Source organism: Schistocerca nitens, chromosome 8 (assembly GCF_023898315.1).
Source record: "Schistocerca nitens isolate TAMUIC-IGC-003100 chromosome 8, iqSchNite1.1, whole genome shotgun sequence".
Lineage (NCBI taxonomy): Eukaryota > Metazoa > Arthropoda > Insecta > Orthoptera > Acrididae > Schistocerca > Schistocerca nitens.
The window spans coordinates 47,629,903-47,649,360 of NC_064621.1; the positions used below are offsets into that span (position 1 = coordinate 47,629,903).

Here is a 19,458-nt window from a genome sequence, read left to right on the forward strand (position 1 = left end):
TGCGAAAGCTTGAATTCTGTGTGTATGTTTGTGTTTGTTTGTCTGTCTGTCGACCTGCCAGCACTTTCATTGTAGAGGGTAACCACTGTCGGGAAGACAGAGATTGGAATACCTTCAACAAATAATTGAGGATGTAGGCTGCAAGTGCTACACTGAGAAGAAAAGGTGAGCACAGGAGAGGAATTTGTTGTGGGTGTCTGTATATGTGTGGATGGATATGTGCGTGTGTGCGAGTGTATACCTGTCCTTTTTTCCCCCTAAGGTAAGTCTTTCCGCTCCCGGGATTGGAATGACTCCTTACCCTCTCCCTTAAAACCCACATCCTTTCGTCTTTCCCTCCCCTTCCCCTCTTTCCTGATGAGGCAACAGTTTGTTGCGAAAGCTTGAATTTTGTGTGTATGTTTGTGTGAAATATGTCTGCTTGTGTCTATATATGTGTGGATGGATATGTGTGTGTGTGCGAGTGTATACCCGTCCTTTTTCCCCCTAAGGTAAGTCTTTCCGCTCCCGGGATTGGAATGACTCCTTACCCTCTCCCTTAAAACCCACATCCTTTCGTCTTTCCGTCTCCTTCCCTCTTTCCTGAGGCAACAGTTTGTTGCGAAAGCTTGAATTTTGTGTGCATGTTTGAGTTCGTTTGTGTGTCTGTCGACCTGCCAGCACTTTCATTTGGTAAGTCACATCATCTTTGTTTTTAGATATATTTTTCCTACGTGGAATGTTTCCCTCTATTATAACTATATATATATATATATAAATAAAGATGATGTGACTTACCAAATGAAAGTGCTGGCAGGTCGACAGACACACAAACAAACACAAACATACACACAAAATTCAAGCTTTCGCAACAAACTGTTGCCTCATCAGGAAAGAGGGAAGGAGAGGGAAAGACGAAAGGATGTGGGTTTTAAGGGAGAGGGTAAGGAGTCATTCCAATCCCGGGAGCGGAAAGACTTACCTTAGGGGGAAAGAAGGATGGGTATACACTCGCACACACACACATATCCATCCACACACAACAGAAAGATAACTAAGCATTTTCTTATAGTGATTCACATGAGGGAAAAGTTGTCAAAACCATGTGAAAATCTCTCTCGTGTGTCCCAAGCAGAACTAACTAGTGTACTGAGAAAAACTACTCCTAACATACATACATATTCAATGCCGAATAAGTCTCATACTTTGTCCATAGTTCATCAGAATATAAGAGGCCTGAAGAATAAAATAGAATAACTGCTAATATACTGAAAAGATGAAAAATGTGGAAGTGAACATGATGTATACTGTGTATCTATGAATATCATATCACAAATGAAATCCACATGTTGCAGATTGGAAACTTCTGTTTAGCTTCTCATTAATGTAGATCTACACTCCTGGAAATTGAAATAAGAACACCGTGAATTCATTGTCCCAGGAAGGGGAAACTTTATTGACACATTCCTGGGGTCAGATACATCACATGATCACACTGACAGAACCACAGGCACATAGACACAGGCAACAGAGCATGCACAATGTCGGCACTAGTACAGTGTATATCCACCTTTCGCAGCAATGCAGGCTGCTATTCTCCCATGGAGACGATCGTAGAGATGCTGGATGTAGTCCTGTGGAACGGCTTGCCATGCCATTTCCACCTGGCGCCTCAGTTGGACCAGCGTTCGTGCTGGACGTGCAGACCGCGTGAGACGACGCTTCATCCAGTCCCAAACATGCTCAATGGGGGACAGATCCGTAGATCTTGCTGGCCAGGGTAGTTGACTTACACCTTCTAGAGCACGTTGGGTGGCACGGGATACATGCGGACGTGCATTGTCCTGTTGGAACAGCAAGTTCACTTGCCGGTCTAGGAATGGTAGAATGATGGGTTTGATGACGGTTTGGATGTACCGTGCACTATTCAGTGTCCCCTCGACGATCACCAGTGGTGTACGGCCAGTGTAGGAGATCGCTCCCCACACCATGATGCCGGGTGTTGGCCCTGTGTGCCTCGGTCGTATGCAGTCCTGATTGTGGCGCTCACCTGCACGGCGCCAAACACGCATACGACCATCATTGGCACCAAGGCAGAAGCGACTCTCATCGCTGAAGACGACACGTCTCCATTCGTCCCTGTCGCGACACCACTGGAGGCGGGCTGCACGATGTTGGGGCATGAGCGGAAGATGGCCTAACGGTGTGCGGGACCGTAGCCCAGCTTCATGGAGACGGTTGCGAATGGTCCTCGCCGATACCCCAGGAGCAACAGTGTCCCTAATTTGCTGGGAAGTGGCGGTGCGGTCCCCTACGGCACTGCGTAGGATCCTACGGTCTTGGCGTGCATCCGTGCGTCGCTGCGGTCCGGTCCCAGGTCGACGGGCACGTGCACCTTCCGCCGACCACTGGCGACAACATCGATGTACTGTGGAGACCTCACGCCCCACGTGTTGAGCAATTCGGCGGTACGTCCACCCGGCCTCCCGCATGCCCACTATACGCCCTCGCTCAAAGTCCGTCAACTGCACATTCGGTTCACGTCCACACTGTCGCGGCATGCTACCAGTGTTAAAGACTGCGATGGAGCTCCGTATGCCATGGCAAACTGGCTGACACTGACGGTGGCGGTGCACAAATGCTGCGCAGCTAGCGCCATTCGACGGCCAACACCGCGGTTCCTGGTGTGTCCGCTGTGCCGTGCGTGTGATCATTGCTTGTACAGCCCTCTCGCAGTGTCCGGAGCAAGTATGGTGGGTCTGACACACCGGTGTCAATGTGTTCTTTTTTCCATTTCCAGGAGTGTAGAATGAGAAATAGTGGTGTTGCAATTTTTTTAAGATGTGATGTACTACATAAAATCTCTAGATTTAAGAAAATGCTGAGCTAAGCACCCCTTTGAGGTGTGTGGCATCAAGATAACTTCAGACAGTGTAACAGTTACTGTACTGCCAACTTAAAGGGCACCTGCTGGATATCTGAATGCTTTTCTGAGACATATTGAATCATTCTTGTCACACCTGGCTAGAAGAATTAAATCATTCATCATAATTGGTGATTTTAATGTGTTCTTTTAACAGAAAATAAAAAAAGAATGGATCTTGAACACCTGACATGCTCTTACAACTTAACATCAGTGGTACTCAGTCCAACTAGAGTTATATCTAGTTCTAGTACTTTAATAGATAACATATCCATAGAGGAGGATGCATATAATAACTGTGAACAATATTATAAACAGCCTCTCTGATCATGATGGGCAGTTCCTCACCACAAACCAAATAAATGTACAGTAGAGACATGATTATCCAGACCTCAGTTACACAGATCCATGATTATCCAGACAGACTACCGCAAGCAAGTATCTCTGTACTGTTTAGTTCATGAACAGACAGTCTAGTCCACACTCTGTGTGGCAAGCAAACAGCAGAAATGCAAGAAGTTGAAACAGAAGGAAACATAGATGCAGAAAGGGATGCAGGACCATCTCAGGCTGATGCATTTCAAGCCATGGAAACAGTTTTCAAATGGTTGAAAAACAAAAAATGGTTCAAAAAGCAGTGTGTTACTGTGTGCTAACTACAGTTACAATGAATTTGTGGTGTAGCAGCAATGAAGAGAGAAAATTGTTTATGTCAGATGACAGTTAAAAATATCTTAAACAAAATTAAACTACAGTGACCGATCTGTGACTTTCGCTAGGTATTCCACAATTAAGGTTGCAGTATTTTAGTAATATTAAGAAAATGTATGTGTGTATTAAAAGTATCTCTAATCTCTTTACAAACATTGATTTTTTTTATTTTAATAAGTTTAATTTGTTTTTCTTGTTTGAATAAACATCTAACATTATGTATTAATCCTGGAAAGATAACCATATGACAACATACCTAAAAGGTAATCATATATAGGTGACATGGGTTATGTTTCTAGATGTAATAACACAAAAATCTCTTTCTTCATAAATTCAATTATCCAGATTTTCAGTTACGTAAATAACTTAAAACAACCTTTAGTCCAGTTAATTGAGTCTCCACTGCAATGAGAAAAAAATTTTCATTTGGAAAAACATTGGGATTCCTGTTTCTTGCAAGTGGGATGAACTGTGATTTATTTTCAAAGAATATTCTTAAGAATTTATTTTATTTATTAGCGATTCATCAAGAACATTAACACATTTAATCACACTATGTAAGCATGGAAGTAGTTACCAGGGAGTAACTGATGAAATCATAACCAAATTCCTTTTAACAAATGGGAATTTTTCTTCACTTTAATAGTGCCTAAAAGCATTATAATCAGAAAGCACCCTCTAAATATCAAAGTTACAATTTATTCAGAGGCAGAAAGAAACAAGTTTTGACTGTATGAGCTTTAGGGCAGAGAACCTTGCCACTTTTGACACGGCCATAGTTACGACTGCTCACAACAGCCTCTGAAAGAGTACACTGGTGCAAATCTGCAACACACCTAGCCACTGAAGGTGCAACTTGATTTTAACTTCTAAGAAAAGTCTTATGGTGAAAGGGTGGCAACTTTATATACTAAAATGATCATTTAAATGAAGGCCCATGAAATGCAATCTTATATAAAATTCTACAAGGTTGGCCAAACAATAGTTAAGATGCTCTACAGTACACAGATACCGCCTCTCAAGATCATAGGCTGTAATATCAAAGTTTCCAAAGATGAAAACATTTTTCAGGTATTAGGCCGTTACACTACAAGCAATAAATTCGTTAACACACCAAATCCGACAAACATGAGAGAGGCAGCTACTGACGTACGGTTGATTGATAGGGAGATTACTGAAAAACCCGAACTGCAGGTTGCTCTAACCCCCCTCCCCCCCCACTGCTCAAGGGAAAAACGGACCACCCAATTTATAAACAACCACCTTCCTGCGGGTGGGCAAACTACAAAGAATGGTGGGACGACCCCAAACCAAAACGGCTGGTAACCTCACCAAGAAAACAAGTACAATTTAACGAGAGTAAATCAAACAAGTTATCATGAATCACTTAACTTCTAATAAACTGTGATTTCTCGAGAAGACCTAGCGCAGCACCCCCAAATCGCTCTCCCGAACCGTCCGCTGCCAGGCACTTCAACGGACGCAGGAAGGCGCGCCGATCTCCTGTCTCACGGCATCACAGCTCGCATCGGCCAGACTGATGTCATGGGTTGACTCCTGTTGCTCCCGTGTCGACTGCATAGTCACTACCCCTCGTTATAAGCCATGGACCACTGGACTCACGTGGCGACCTCACATGCGCTGATGCTCAAGACGGACAAGTCTTCTTGTGTCTCAGTGCGCGACTGACCAACCGATCGATCCAACCACCAATGACCGTTGCCTGAGCAAACTCGAGCAGACTGGCGGCCTAACGCGCAGACTCAGATGCAGGAACTAAGCCCTGACCGGGTGACCACTCGCTGAGCTCTCTTACTGGTGGAGTGGAAAGACTCTCATTTTCTGGCTTTAAAGGTTGATCGGAATGACAGACATACTAGCACTCCGAACGACAGACAGACACTAACTGCCTAACAAATGTGGACGAGAGACAGACTAGCAAGCTGGGGACGAGAGACTGACCCAGACTGACTGGTGAGCTCATAGTGCCCCTTAAATGCACATGAACAGGCAACCTTTACCCTTTCCCACCAGAGGGAACACCAAAGCTGTGATTGCCACAGCGATGCCACAGCCAGAAACAGAGGGTGGCTTCTTCACACTACGTGCTGCAGCGCGCTCTTCAAACAGCAATTTTTATCACAGCTCATTTCTCTTTCCAGGAACATTGGAATTGTGGTTCTATCTTTCGTAGTTGGGAATCAATAAATGTTTGAAACCTGTTCCTTCTTTTTGGGTAGCTCTGTATATACACACAATGATTTCTATAATACGTGTGGATGTAGAAGATCCGCAATTTTTACCACGGCACATGGGCAACTTATCATAAGGCTATCCAAGCACACCTCACAACTCGACAAAAACTTCCCTATGTCGCCAACTGCATGTGTACACCCTGCACTCATACATGCATTATGTATATTACTGAATGGGGGAGACAATTTTCAATTGAAATAAGCTATCCAGTGTCAATAGATACCTGTGATATTGCACTGCCTCTGTTGTTTGGAAGCATGGGCTCGAGTCCCAGTCCAGCACAAATTTTCATTGTGATAATTTCATTATACAGCTGATGATTGCGTGTATTCACAACTGCAAATACTGTCAATATGTTCTCAGCCTTCCAAAAATGATTTGTGTCAATAAAAATATTGTGCTGTTGATGAGGAATGTTTCAGATACGCCTATTTCAACTTTTCCAAGGTTTAACACAACCTTAACCCCAAGTTTAACACAAAACATGATGGCATAAAGTTGTTCTAAATTCTGTTATTTCATTTTGGTAACACACAATAAAAATGCAGCTTTGCTGATGGTGCTCTAAGAAGTCGTGTGATTATTGTACATAACTGAAACTTGGACTGAGCATCTGGAAAGGATGAACACACTGGTCTATACAAGTAGAACAACACAGCATTGCCAGATTGCTTACAGTCTTGTCAGTCTCATTACTTTTCTCACAGACTTTGTATTTGTATTTTCCTTTGAATTATGTTTGTGGCATAATGCTAAAAATCACTACTTGTTATTTTGTTTGCTAGTAAAGTATATTTTTTGTGTGAATACAACACACACACACACACACACACACACACACACACACAGTATATGTTAAAAATTAATGAAAGTGCATGGTTTATGGTATAGATTCAACAAAATAAGCAAATAACTCATATTTACTTGCTGTTTTTAAGTTGTTAGTTGTTTGTTTCTTGTAACTCATGTCATCCATAACATCAATAAATTTCAGAGTCGTCGGTGTGTTCCATGTCAAGCCAGTCAAGTGGTATTAGTGAGACCTCAGGCAGCAGTGTTCACTGGCACAATCGAGATTTCAAGATAATCCTGGATATGAAAACAGGCAACCAACAGCCAGTGACTGTACATTTGGTTGCCCCTAACATGCAGGAAAAGGCAGCATGGATTAGTGACATCAGCCAGGTCATTCATTCAAATATAGATGTTTCATTTGTTACGTAGCTGTTCAAAGAAAGTTCATTTTTGTATTACAAGTGCTGACAGTGTGGTCTCCAGACATTTATTATTGTGTTATTAGTCTAAAAATGTTGTAATATCTGATCAAAATTATTCCCTTTACTTCAAAGTATTTTTTGAGACCCTCATCATTTATTACAACATTGATGTGGATTATTGTGTTGTGATTGCAATCTATTATTAATTCTTTCATTTTAATATTTCCAAAGTGTACAAAGACATTACCAATGCCCGTGACATACTTTTTCGTTTCCACCATTAAGCCATTTTTATTAAAATAAAGTTTATCCATCCCTTCTCTTTTGATGTACTTAGATTTTGTGGTATGGAACTGTATTATACTAAACTCACTGGAAAGCTATTAGTCTCTCTCTTACAAGAGCACACTAGTTGCTTTGGAGTGATGTAGGTGGCATTGAACTGATGCTAGGTGGTCATGTGACCCTCCACCACTAACCTGAGTCATGGCAGTGAAGTGGTGTGTATATGCTAGTCAGTTGTACAGAATCAGTGTACTAAGACTGAGCGATGTGGATACATGACAGAACGACTATCATATTTGGACATATCTATGGCTACACTGAGACTGAAGTTACTTCATTTATTGGTTTATGAGTACAAACTATCCAGCGTGACTGCAAGGAATGGCGTAGTATTCACAACTTTGTTACATGGCATAAGAACATTGTCCTTACCAACAGGGACCAGAGCCTTGTCAGAGACAGTTGGTTTCAAATACAACAGGAATTATGACTGTCAGTGAATGCATCTACATGTCAATCAGTTTCCAAACAAACACTGCAAAGGGAGTTGCATGTGGTGCACATTTATACTCAGATACCTCACAAAAGGCCATCTCTCATGGCGTCACATAAAGGCTGCACATTTTCAAAGGGTCAAATGACATAGATACTGGATAGTTGCTGACTGGAGGGCTGTAGTGTGGTCTTATGAATCACCATACTGCCTCATTTCAAATGATGCAAGATGCTGAGTGCACAGCCATGTTCACAGGGCTGCATGCATACATTCCTGGTTGACAAACACTCTGGAACTATATCATATCTTGACTGGGCTGCTTTATCTCCTAATCTTAATTCCATAGAAAATGTCTAGGTCACTGTGGCAATGTACAGTAGTTCAGCACAGTCTGGTAGCTCTACAGGATCTAATCACCAATGAGTGGTTTCAGGTGGGTATGGCTCTCCTGAAGGAACTTGTGGACTCTTTTCTAAAGTTATTTGAGGCCATTATCTGGGCTAGTGGCAATGTGCACAGTATTAGTGTGTTGTATTGTGGGAGTGGCTAATATTTTGTTCAGTATGTTTATTATTGATATATTTATTGTTAGATGAATAGCTTATGTATCTTATACTCTATTTTCATAACACACAGTGAAGCAGAATCACATTTTCCTTGATCTGAATATGTTAATTATTTCATTTACTTACTTATTTAGCTTATGGATACATCAATTTAATTACTATTTACAGTTATCTACAGTTGTAAAGTAATACCCAGGCCATGCTGCACAGGTAGATAACACCAGGCAGGTTTTGGAAGATGAGGGGCAACAAAATGAAGAAGACAGAGGCCCTAAGATATTCAAATGAGAACTGGAGAAAGCAGTTTAGGAGCTCTGTGAAAACATTATGCTGAGGCACTGAAAATCGTAGGTCCAAATTCAATACCCAAATCGACTAAGGTAGTATACAAAATTTATGACACAGGAATTTGGTCGTGAGATCTATTCAAGGCCATTCTAGTACCTTTACTCAAAAAGTGCAATGCGAAGACTATAGGGTACCTTTACTCAAAAAGTGCAATGTGAAGACTATAGGACAGTTAGTATTTCAGTCATGACTAAGGTAATGCTCCTGACAGAGCACAAAAAAGGCAAATATGCCCTTCTCTAAACGATTCAGACAGAAGAGTGGGGAGGCAGCTCCCTCAATCCTCATTCCACCTTCCTCATCAAAAATTTTGGCATGTGAACAAATTTGTGCTGTTTTAACACAGAAAATTCTGAATTCTTATATGCAGTCTTGTTGTGAAGTCTTCATACTCAACATCTCCCTCTCACTGCCACTGTCTATATGTCTCTCTTCCATTGTCTCCTTTCTCTCAGATTGGCACTTTCTCCCATCTGCCCCTCCAACTGTTGCTGTCTTCAACCCTTTCTCTCGATCTTCCTTACCTTTGTCTCCTTCTTTGCCACTTTTGCTGGCAAGTCCAACTTTCATTGAGTCCAGCTGTCATTGTCTTTGTCCCATTCTCTTTTGCTCCTGTTGCCACAGTCTCCTTCTTTCTTGCTCACAATCTGCTGCTATCTTTCTTTTTGTTCACTATTACCTCCTCTCAGGGACAGTTTGCTCAGGGTTTTGACCCCTAAATTGGGAAACTTTAACACGTAGGAGTAAGGAATGTGGGAAAGTGGGCAAACATTTTTTGTGGAAGTTTGCTGGTTGTGTGGGGTGGGGGTGGGGGTTGGGGGGGATTGGGGGGGGGGGGGGGAGGTAGTGAGTCCAACCAACCCTATGTATCGTCTCCACCCATCTTTCTTTTTCATTTCCACTGTCTCCTCTCTCTTTTGCTCCCACTGCTACTGCTACTGTCTCCATCTATCTCTCTTTCTCATATACTCCACTAACCATCACTACCTCTACTTCTTTTGGCTGCCAATGCTGTTGTCTTCAACCATCTCTCTTTCTCTTTCACTGCCACTTTCTCTCTCCAGCCATCACTGTCTCCTTTCTCTTTCTCTCCCACTGACAATGTCTCCTCTTTGTTCTACTGCCACTGTCTCTATGCTGCTCTCTTTCAGCACAGAAAACATGAATATGTCCACTCACAAACATTTTTGACGAGGAAAGCAGGATGACAATTGAGGCAGCTGGTTCCCAACTCTTTTGTCAGACTCTTTTAAAAGGGAGCCTATTTGCTTCTTTTATGCTGTGACAGAAGCATCTTGTAGCTAGTTGCCTTCTTTTTCCTTTTACAGCAGGATCTGCTGCTTATATACGAGGTGTGGCTAGAAAAAAACCGGACTACTACTGGTGAAACAATAAAACGAATGCAATAAGGCTGAAAGTCGCATGTCCTGTCACGTGACTCTCACTCCGCCTACTGCTCGAGTTTCATCTGCCTCCTGCACTCAGTCTGCCCGTGGCGTCTGTTTTAAGTAGTTGACGTTTTGTCTGTGCGTCGGAAAATGTTGAGTGTACAGAAAGAACAGCGTGTTAACATCAAATTTTGTTTCAAACTAGGAAAATCTGCAAGTGAAACGTTTGTAATGTTACAACAAGTGTACGGCGATGATTGTTTATCGCGAACACAAGTGTTTGAGTGGTTTAAACGATTTAAAGATGGCTGCGAAGACACCAGTGATGACACTCGCACTGGCAGACCATTGTCAGCAAAAACTGATGCAAACATTGAAAAAATCGGTAAACTTGTTCGACACTTTCCTTGTCAACTCCTGTTAACTCAGACACTGCTCTGATTGTTAAACGGCGATCTTGTCGAACAAGTTTACTGATTTTTTCAATGTTTGCATCAGTTTTTGCTGACAATGATCTGCCAGTGCGAGTGTCATCACTGGTGTCTTCGCGGCCATCTTTAAATCATTTAAACCACTCAAACACTTGTGTTCGCGATAAACAATCATCGCCGTACACTTGTTGTAACATTACAAACGTTTCACTTGCAGATTTTCCTAGTTTGAAACAAAATTTGATGTTAACACGCTGTTCTTTCTGTACACTCAACATTTTCCGACGCACAGACAAAACGTCAACTACTTAAAACAGACGCCACGGGCAGACTGAGTGCAGGAGGCAGATGAAACTCGAGCAGTAGGTGGAGTGAGAGTCACGTGACAGGCCATGCGACTTTCAGCCTTATTGCATTCGTTTTATTGTTTCACCAGTACTAGTCCAGTTTTTTTCTAGCCACACCTCGTAAAACAAATTCTGCAGGTCAGTAAAGTGCTGACAGTTTATTTATATGCTCCCACATATCTTCACACTTTGAGAACATATAAAAATCAAGTAAGTATGTATATTATAAAGTTAACACAAAATTGTCTCCCATTCTATACAAGTTCACTTTACACTTTGTTACATAAAAGTGCAAATTTTTAGGCAACACCTACAGAGTATCCAAAAATGCAGTGTTTGATCTGCAAGTACAAAGAACTTTGTATGACAAAATAATTTTTTTGTAAGGTGCTTATGCTGCCAGACGGTACTATCAAATAATTTCCAGGTCAAGTCAGACTGTATAGCATGAAGTGCCCATTGTACAGAGACAGTGCGTCATAAAGTTTTAATGATGAAAAAATGGTGATTAAAAATGCAGTTTGGTGACTTCATAGCTCTTGATATGACCCCAGAACCCTGGCCATTTGTTCACTATGCCACTTAAAACAACATTTATGCCTCAGACTGGGTATTACATGCATACTGTATACAAATATATACGGTAATTTTGAACCTAGGGATCTTGGTAACTGAGAATGATATCGAAAAAAGTTTATAGGTTCCCTGAGAACATATGGTAAAAATTCCAGTGATTTGGCATGAATGGGCATTATAGATGCATCACCACAGATGGTACTTTTGATACCCAGAAATCATGGTTTTTTTTAGTTTTCTCAGGAAACATCAATGAACAAATGGGGTTTTTATAAGCAACCCAAGATCCACCCTCGATCACATCTATTGCATAAGAACCTACTGAATAGCTCAGTTTTGCCTGGGCTAGAGTAAGTATGCAATGTTTAAATTTTGACACTGTACTGTAGGATAGCTACTGGATGGCCAGTCTTCTGACAGGTGTTCAAAAGGTCACTAGGCTAAGGCCTATCCGAAACACTTGACCCCTTCTCTCTGTGAGCAATAGAACATGAGATATAACCACCTAAATAATCACATTTTTTCATGTGACTTTTTGGAACATATTAGTACCGTGCACAGTTGTGCAAGGATCAGTACAACAGTGAAACATAAACAGTTAGAAAGAAAGAAGAAAGATATTTAGAAAGTTTTGAAGTGTGTCCATGGAGAAGAATGTTTAAGGTGAAGTGGACTGACTGACTTAAGTATGAAAATGTAATGAATAAAAGAGGGGAAGAACAATGATAATGCAAAGTGCTCAGAAAGAAAAAAATCTTGGGTGGGACATATACTGCACAGGAATTGTCTGCAATAATGAATTATAAAGAGGAAAGTGGAAAAATGAGAGGAAGAGGTGGAACAGAATTTGAATGATGGATGATATTAAACGTAGATGAACCTACAAACAAATGGAGGAAAAAATGCTCAGAACAGTATGTGATAGAGAACCTCCAGCTGTAACCTGTCATAAGATAGGTACACTAAAGAATAACCTGGGCCACAAGTGTAGTCTATTGACCCCTCTGTCATCAGCAGGAACTCTGTTGGATAACCATGGAATGTTCTCAGAGGCATTCTTGTACTAAATGATAAGCAGTCTGCTTTTCAGTGTACGCTCACAACTTGGAGGAGTTATTTCCTTCCACTTGTGCAGAGAATTGGCATATCTGCTGGGATTGGTTCTTATTTGGTTAAGAGCTGACCAGATCTTGCGTAGCAGTTCTTGATCAATATGCATGAGATCTTAAGTTGTTTTGTTGTAGCATTAATCTGATGCGTATATCTCCAGCAGTCATTAGTATTAAAGCCATTCCAAACTAACGTCCTTGCAGTTTCCAGCGTGGGTGATGAGAATGAAGCCTTCCTCTCCTGATGGTTGGCATGTCTGTGTGAACAGGGAGGAGAGGGTTTTCTGTAATTTTTTGTATGCCTGTACAAGTGCATTTTTTCACCATGGAGATAGAGGTACTATGTGGCTAAGCAAGGGTAGCTAGAAAGTAGGCGTAGATCTCATTGTACCAATTATAATATGCAAAGTATAGTTATTAACTTACACAGGTGTTACCCAGTAGATACACATATATAGCTGACAAAACATACTGATTTGGCACAGCTGAGATGGAAAATGTTACAAAGTACGTGCAGACATATGAATTAAAATCAATAGAGAAACATAAGCACCAACCGTGCTTCTTACCAGTACAAGGACAAAGTTGTAGTCAACTATCTTTATGAAGTTTTGATATGGTAAAGAAGATGCACATCTTACTTTCACAAAACTAGAAATAGTAATTGCTTCTCGTACCGATTTCCATGCACTTATTGGATGAATCTACTTTTCCCTTCAGATGTGTAGAACATTGCACCCTATGCTTGGTGACTGAGAAAGCTGCAAATAGTCTTCAATGATGAAATAAAAAATTTCAGACATCCAAATATTATGCTATTCACTTCCGTCTACCTCACGCAAACTTTCTTTAGTATACTAAATAGCAAACATAAATAATATTTTCCAAGAGAGTCTCTTAAATAGTGATTTTCCAGCATTATGCTGGTCAAGGGAATAAGTGAAACTTGATGCCATATAGTACAGTTTCATAAAAATATTTCGCTTGTTTCTGTAAACAAGCAATAGTAATCACTTGGAATATTTTGTAGATATTGTCTTCAATTAATGTCTTAATTCATGAGAGGTCATATGTTCTTTAGAAATACTGCTGAGTCATCCCTATCTGCCAAACAAATTACATTTAAGAGTACTCTTACTCTGTAAGACATAGAGCACAGTATGATAAATAAAAACACTACTTAATGGCCAAATTCTGTTAATGAAAAATTTTCATACCATCAGTAAGCAAACTTATAGTTCCTCTCTTAAATACCACCACTCCATTATGGTTAATGATTTCAGCTATGAAGACAAGTTGATTTCCATCAAACGATTACCATATTTTACAGACTATAAGTTACACTTTTTTCTTTGCAAAATTACCTCCAAAATTCAGGTGCGACTCATTCTTAAAATTAATATAAAAATATCCAGCATTTGTTTTAAAATTCCTGCCAGTCTTAATAATGACCATATATTCAATGGTGTGGGGAACCTATGTCTGTTTGGCAACAGTGTATTCAACTGGCAGCAGCAACTAACTGATGCAACAAACATGAGTTGTAGGGATTCACAAGCTTGCTAACATTGTCTCCTTCCCGCTCCACCATCATAAACCCAGAACACTGTCTAGCCTTTGATGCGCCATTGCAGTCTATGGTGCTAGTGAACGTGAATTGAAAGTGATTTGTATTATCAGTAATAGTACAATATTTTTGTTAGTAACTAGTTTTGTGATGTTAAAAAAAAGAAGGTATTCATATGATGTGGGTTATAAATTGAAAGTAATAGCATATGTAGAAGATCATGGAACAGAGCAGCTGAGCAGCATTTCAGGCCTCCACCAACAGAAAAAAACCATTTACAATTGGCAGTCTAGTAAAGAAGAACTGCAAAAAATGAGGAAGGCTAAATGTGCAAATAGAGGACTGAATATAAAATGACCAAAACTAGAAAATGATGTATTCAAAGGGATCAAGGACACTCTCAAAATGTCACTGGAATTAATACAAAAATGATTCAAATACGTGTTTGTTAGTGCTACAGTGGAACCTAACATACTTTAAGGGCATGGTTGCACTTAGTACATGGACCAAAACCAAAATATCTTGGAAAGTTCCACAAGAGTATGAAGAGAAAATATTATCTTTTCATTGCTTTATTATTCAACACTGAAAGGAAACCAGTGTGGGACTAAGCCAAATAGTGAATGTGGATGAAACTCCTCAGACATGTGTCAAGTAACAGAACTGTTGCCATGCAAGATGCTAAAACTGTAACTATAAAAACAAGTGAAAATGAAAAAAATGCACTACACTGTCATCCTTTCATGTTGTGCTGATGGTACTAAACTTAATCCAGTGATCATTTTCAAGCACAAAACAATGACAAAACCTTCTGAAATACTGCCAGGTGTTTTGTTCACGTACATGACAAGGGTTGGATGGATGAGGCTGGTATGAAATTGTGGATTAACAGAGAGCGGGAAAGAGTGAAAGGTGCTTTATTGAAAAGAGTTCTCTTCTTGTGGTAGATCAGTTCAGCTGTCATTTGAAAAATTATGTGAAAGAGAAATTCATCATCATCATTTAAGACTGGGGAAATACAGAGTTTCCCATTATTCCAGGAGGACTTACTTCACAATTGCAACCTCTAGATGTGTCAATAAATAAACCATTTAAGGTGTAAGTCAGAGTGGAATGGAACAAATGGATGATGGATGAAACCCAACCTGAATTCACACCAAAGGGAGCGTTAAGACAACATTCAACCAAACATCTGTGTCAGTGGATAAAACAGTCATGGCTTAGAGTGAGAGAAAACATTTTTGATAAATCTTTCAAGAAGTGGTATAAGTAACGCTCTCAATGGCAGTGATGACCATTTTACTAATGAGGAGGACAAAGATGACAATGAAGAGGAAGAAGAAGAAAGTTCAGATGACAGTTTTCAGGGATTTTAGAGGTATATCATCTCTCTCTCTTCTTTGATATTAAAGTATTTTAATTGTAATGTAAAATCTGGTCAGGATTGTTTGGAAAAAGGTAAAGGATATCTAATACACTGTTGGTGTTGAGCATATTCTGCACACTCATAAATTCAGCTTACATATACGGTAACGATAATCAGAGTTGCTATGCAGGCAAAAATATTAGGAAAAATGGGTACAGTTTTGTTTGCAATTGTTTAATTACATTATACAATCTCGCAAATAGCTGAAAGATAATCAGTAGTAGCACGAAACTATTACTGGTATTGCCCAATAAATTAATTGTTGCAAAGAGAGAGATGATGTAACCTCCTACGTAGTGTAAGGATTTGTGCTCACGATAAATAATTTCATTTGTATCACACTGGCTTCAGTTTGGTTAAGCATTTACTTGACAGAAATAAATTTAATTGTGAACTTAAAGAGACTGTGAAGCAAACCTAAGCCTTATTGCCTACCGCAGTTAAATTTATCTATGCAGTTCCATAAAAATTCTAATAAAATGAACTTTGCAAATACTAAAGCCTGAAAACTGTTTTCAGTATTCAAAATATTTTTTGTGTTAACTTGAGGATGAAGCCCAATATTTACTATTTTAATTAAATTCCACATAATGGTCACCTGTGCACCATCGTGACAAAAGAAAGCCAGATGGGCAATCTTCTATAAACCCCACTCTAAATAATTATTTTCACTTAAATTTTTCCACAGGGAGTGAGAGGTTTTCAATAACAGGAGAAATTTGCTTTTTACCATATAGTGTAAGAGAAAATACATACATAAAATACTTAGTGTGTAGGAACAACTAAGCAACTTAATTCTTCAATGGCAGAGACAAAAGTCAGCTTATACCTTTGAACCAAGTCTTTTTTTAACATTAATTAGATAGGATTTCCATAGTTACAAAGAATGTCTTTACGTTGTATAGTTATTTCTGATACTAAAATATGTATTTTATTAACATTTTTAACACAAAAATACCCTATTAATGAGTTGTAAGGTTATAAGTATCTGTCATATTAGCTATGCTTTTTATTGGCAGAAATACACTCAGTTTTGTACTTTCTTTACACTTCACATTTACTCATCTGGTATAGATCTAGTTTAATTTTTTATAGGGCTACCCAGGAGACATCACAATGATCAGTTCTGTTGTATACACTAAGAATTTTTTTTAGTCTGGCTTTCTAATAATAAAAATGATAAAAATATAATTTAAAAAGATACTTGAAACTTAAGGTGCATCTTATAGTCCATAGCATCTTACATTCTGTAAAATGTGGTGGATAAAAGAGATTATACTTCTACAGAAAGCCAGAAGAAAAAAAAAATATGGAGCAATCTGAAAATTAATTAAAGTAAAGAAACCTACCCACATGCAAGACGAGTGGCACACTATTCATAACACTTTTTTGCTTGCCCCTCTGTGATCAGTGAAAGTTGGCTGACTTGGAGCTGCCACAGGATGTTTAAGATCACTGTCACCCTCAGCTACCTAACAGTGTTGTGCACCCTAACAATAAGCAGCCATTGTGAATATAATGTTGATTTGTGGACATTATATGGTTGATTATTGATATCATTTACAAAAATTAGCAAGTAGACTGTATCTGGTCCTTCTAGCAACTCACCCAAAACTTAATTAATCCATTACAAATTAATTTCTTTTATATGCTTCCATTTCTTTTATACTGCTCTGGGAAAAGGAGGCAGGGCCTGTCTCAACAGCTGGTGTGCTATGAACCAATCTCAATGTTCCACACCCAGCCTCCTCAACTCAGGGGCCAAGTAGAAGTGTGCAATCAGTAAACAAAATTTCATACAATAAAGTAAATAAATCATATAACAAAATTAAAACAATTAAAAATCTCAAGTATTTCTGATGTATCTTACATTTCAGTGTATGGACAACGTTCATTTTAATGATCTCTTGCACAGTTCAATGTCAGATACATCTTCTGTCACAATGCCCCAGTCCATCAAGAATGATCCCAAATTATTCAAAGATGATGTTGACATTCGCTTCAGCCGAACTCTTAATTCATGCAAGGTAAGTGTGTTTGACTTTTTGTACATGTTATCAGTTTTGATAGTTACTAAAAATGATTTGTTGGTTTTTGTCTATGCATTTGTATTCCGAAGAAGAACATAGGTTTTGCAGTTAATCTGTAGTCTTCATCTTCAGTCTCTTGTTTTTGTGCCTAACCATTGCTTGTTGCTTTTCCTATTCATTTATTGGTTGTTATCTGTTAAACTATTTCATTTAATATAAATGTTTTTATGTACCAATCACAGAAATGATAACACATGAGGAAGCAACCTTATTTGGAAAAGTGATAATATTAATGAGTCACAGCACAAGCAGTCTTTCTAACATGTCTCCTAGTTTCAACAGTTAGCAGATTCTATGTGTACAATAGACATCAGCATTTACAGCATGTGAGACACAGTGTTTAAATAGAATGTTGTGAAGCATTATCAGTCATACAAAACTGCAGCAACATTTTTAATAATTTCCCTTTCTGTTTACCATATTTACCTGATTATAAAATAAGGGTTTTCTTTCCCCCAAACTACTGATTTGAAAATTATGGGGTTAACGTATATAGGATGAGTCAAAAAGGCATTTACAACTTTGTAATGATATAGAAATTTATCGAGATAACTTCCAGAATTGGAAGGTGTGTCATTTTATCACAAACAACCACAAGTTTCAAATAAAAGTGTCATTTTGGTTCGATGTGGCTACCATTTGTGATGTGGCAAACATCCTTCCAGCAATCAATTTCTTCTCACACTTATTGCAACAAATTGAGTATAACTGTTACAGTGGTGGTTTAGATTCGATTTTTCAGGTCGGTTAAATTGTTTGGTAGGGGAGAAACATATACAGTCTTCCCTGACCTGGAAAGCAATTATCGAGGAAACCTTGAACTTCCATGGGGAAATGAGGTGGTACATTGTCTTGCTGGTAGTAAAACATCCCATCTTGGTCATCTGTGGCATTAATGTTCATTTCATAAAGCCAAAATGCACAAATAGCCATTTTAACTATGCATTATGCTGGCGCTCATGGTGGCGGAATGGGGAACTGATGCACTATTTGAATAAAACCTGAGGTTCTTTGCTACAAAATGGCACATCTACCAACTCTCTAAGTTACCTCAACAAAGTTCTGTATCATTCTAAAGTTGTTAAATCCTTTTTGTCTCACCCTGTATTTGCAGATTAAACTATTGCTGGTGAGCTAAACTTTTTATGTTGATTACTATATTAATGTAGCATTGTCTTACAGTTACTAATGATGCTTTGCCAGTTGAAGTCACATGTAGATTAATTTTTTATAATTTAGAATTATTGAAGGGAATGCAGTCACACCAGCTTGCCTGAGAAGTAGGACAAATGTGAGAAGGGGAGTGGTGAAATGGCAGCAAATTTAATGATTCTATCAACTTGTAAAATGCTGCACACATTGGCTTTTTATGAACGTCTGCCATGCATAAACCACAGTTCGCCTGAATCCATTTCTACTCAGCACTGAAGTGACTTTAAAATTGGATAATTACTCAATAACACTACACATATGTGCAGGAAACAGTAAAAGTCTTGGACCACTGACTTACTTAGATGTTTCATGCAACAGTGTTATCAGTTCTCACCATGAGGTATGGTGGGAATGGAAAGGGATGGGTGAGCTGCTGGATCTGTGCATCCAATGAGAGAGCATTGGGCAGACATGTTTGGAAGCAAGAGACGAAGGAGTATTGTCATGTTCTCACATAAAATTCACTGTGTATTTGGAAAAAGCGTCTGTGTTCTTAGGTTCCATCATAACCACAACCTTGGAAATCATGAC

At 39.3% G+C, this 19,458-nt stretch overlaps 1 protein-coding gene across 1 annotated transcript in view; it reads left to right on the plus strand.

Annotated features, from left to right (window-relative positions):
• Positions 1–19,458, plus strand: part of LOC126199146 (ras-specific guanine nucleotide-releasing factor 2-like) — a 1,534,440-nt gene that overhangs the window by 946,694 nt on the left and 568,288 nt on the right. Inside the window, exons 12-13 of the mRNA XM_049935901.1 lie at positions 6,864–7,054; positions 17,503–17,652. Of these exons, the coding sequence (XP_049791858.1) occupies positions 6,864–7,054; positions 17,503–17,652 (341 nt within the window). The remainder of the gene's footprint in view (positions 1–6,863; positions 7,055–17,502; positions 17,653–19,458) is intronic.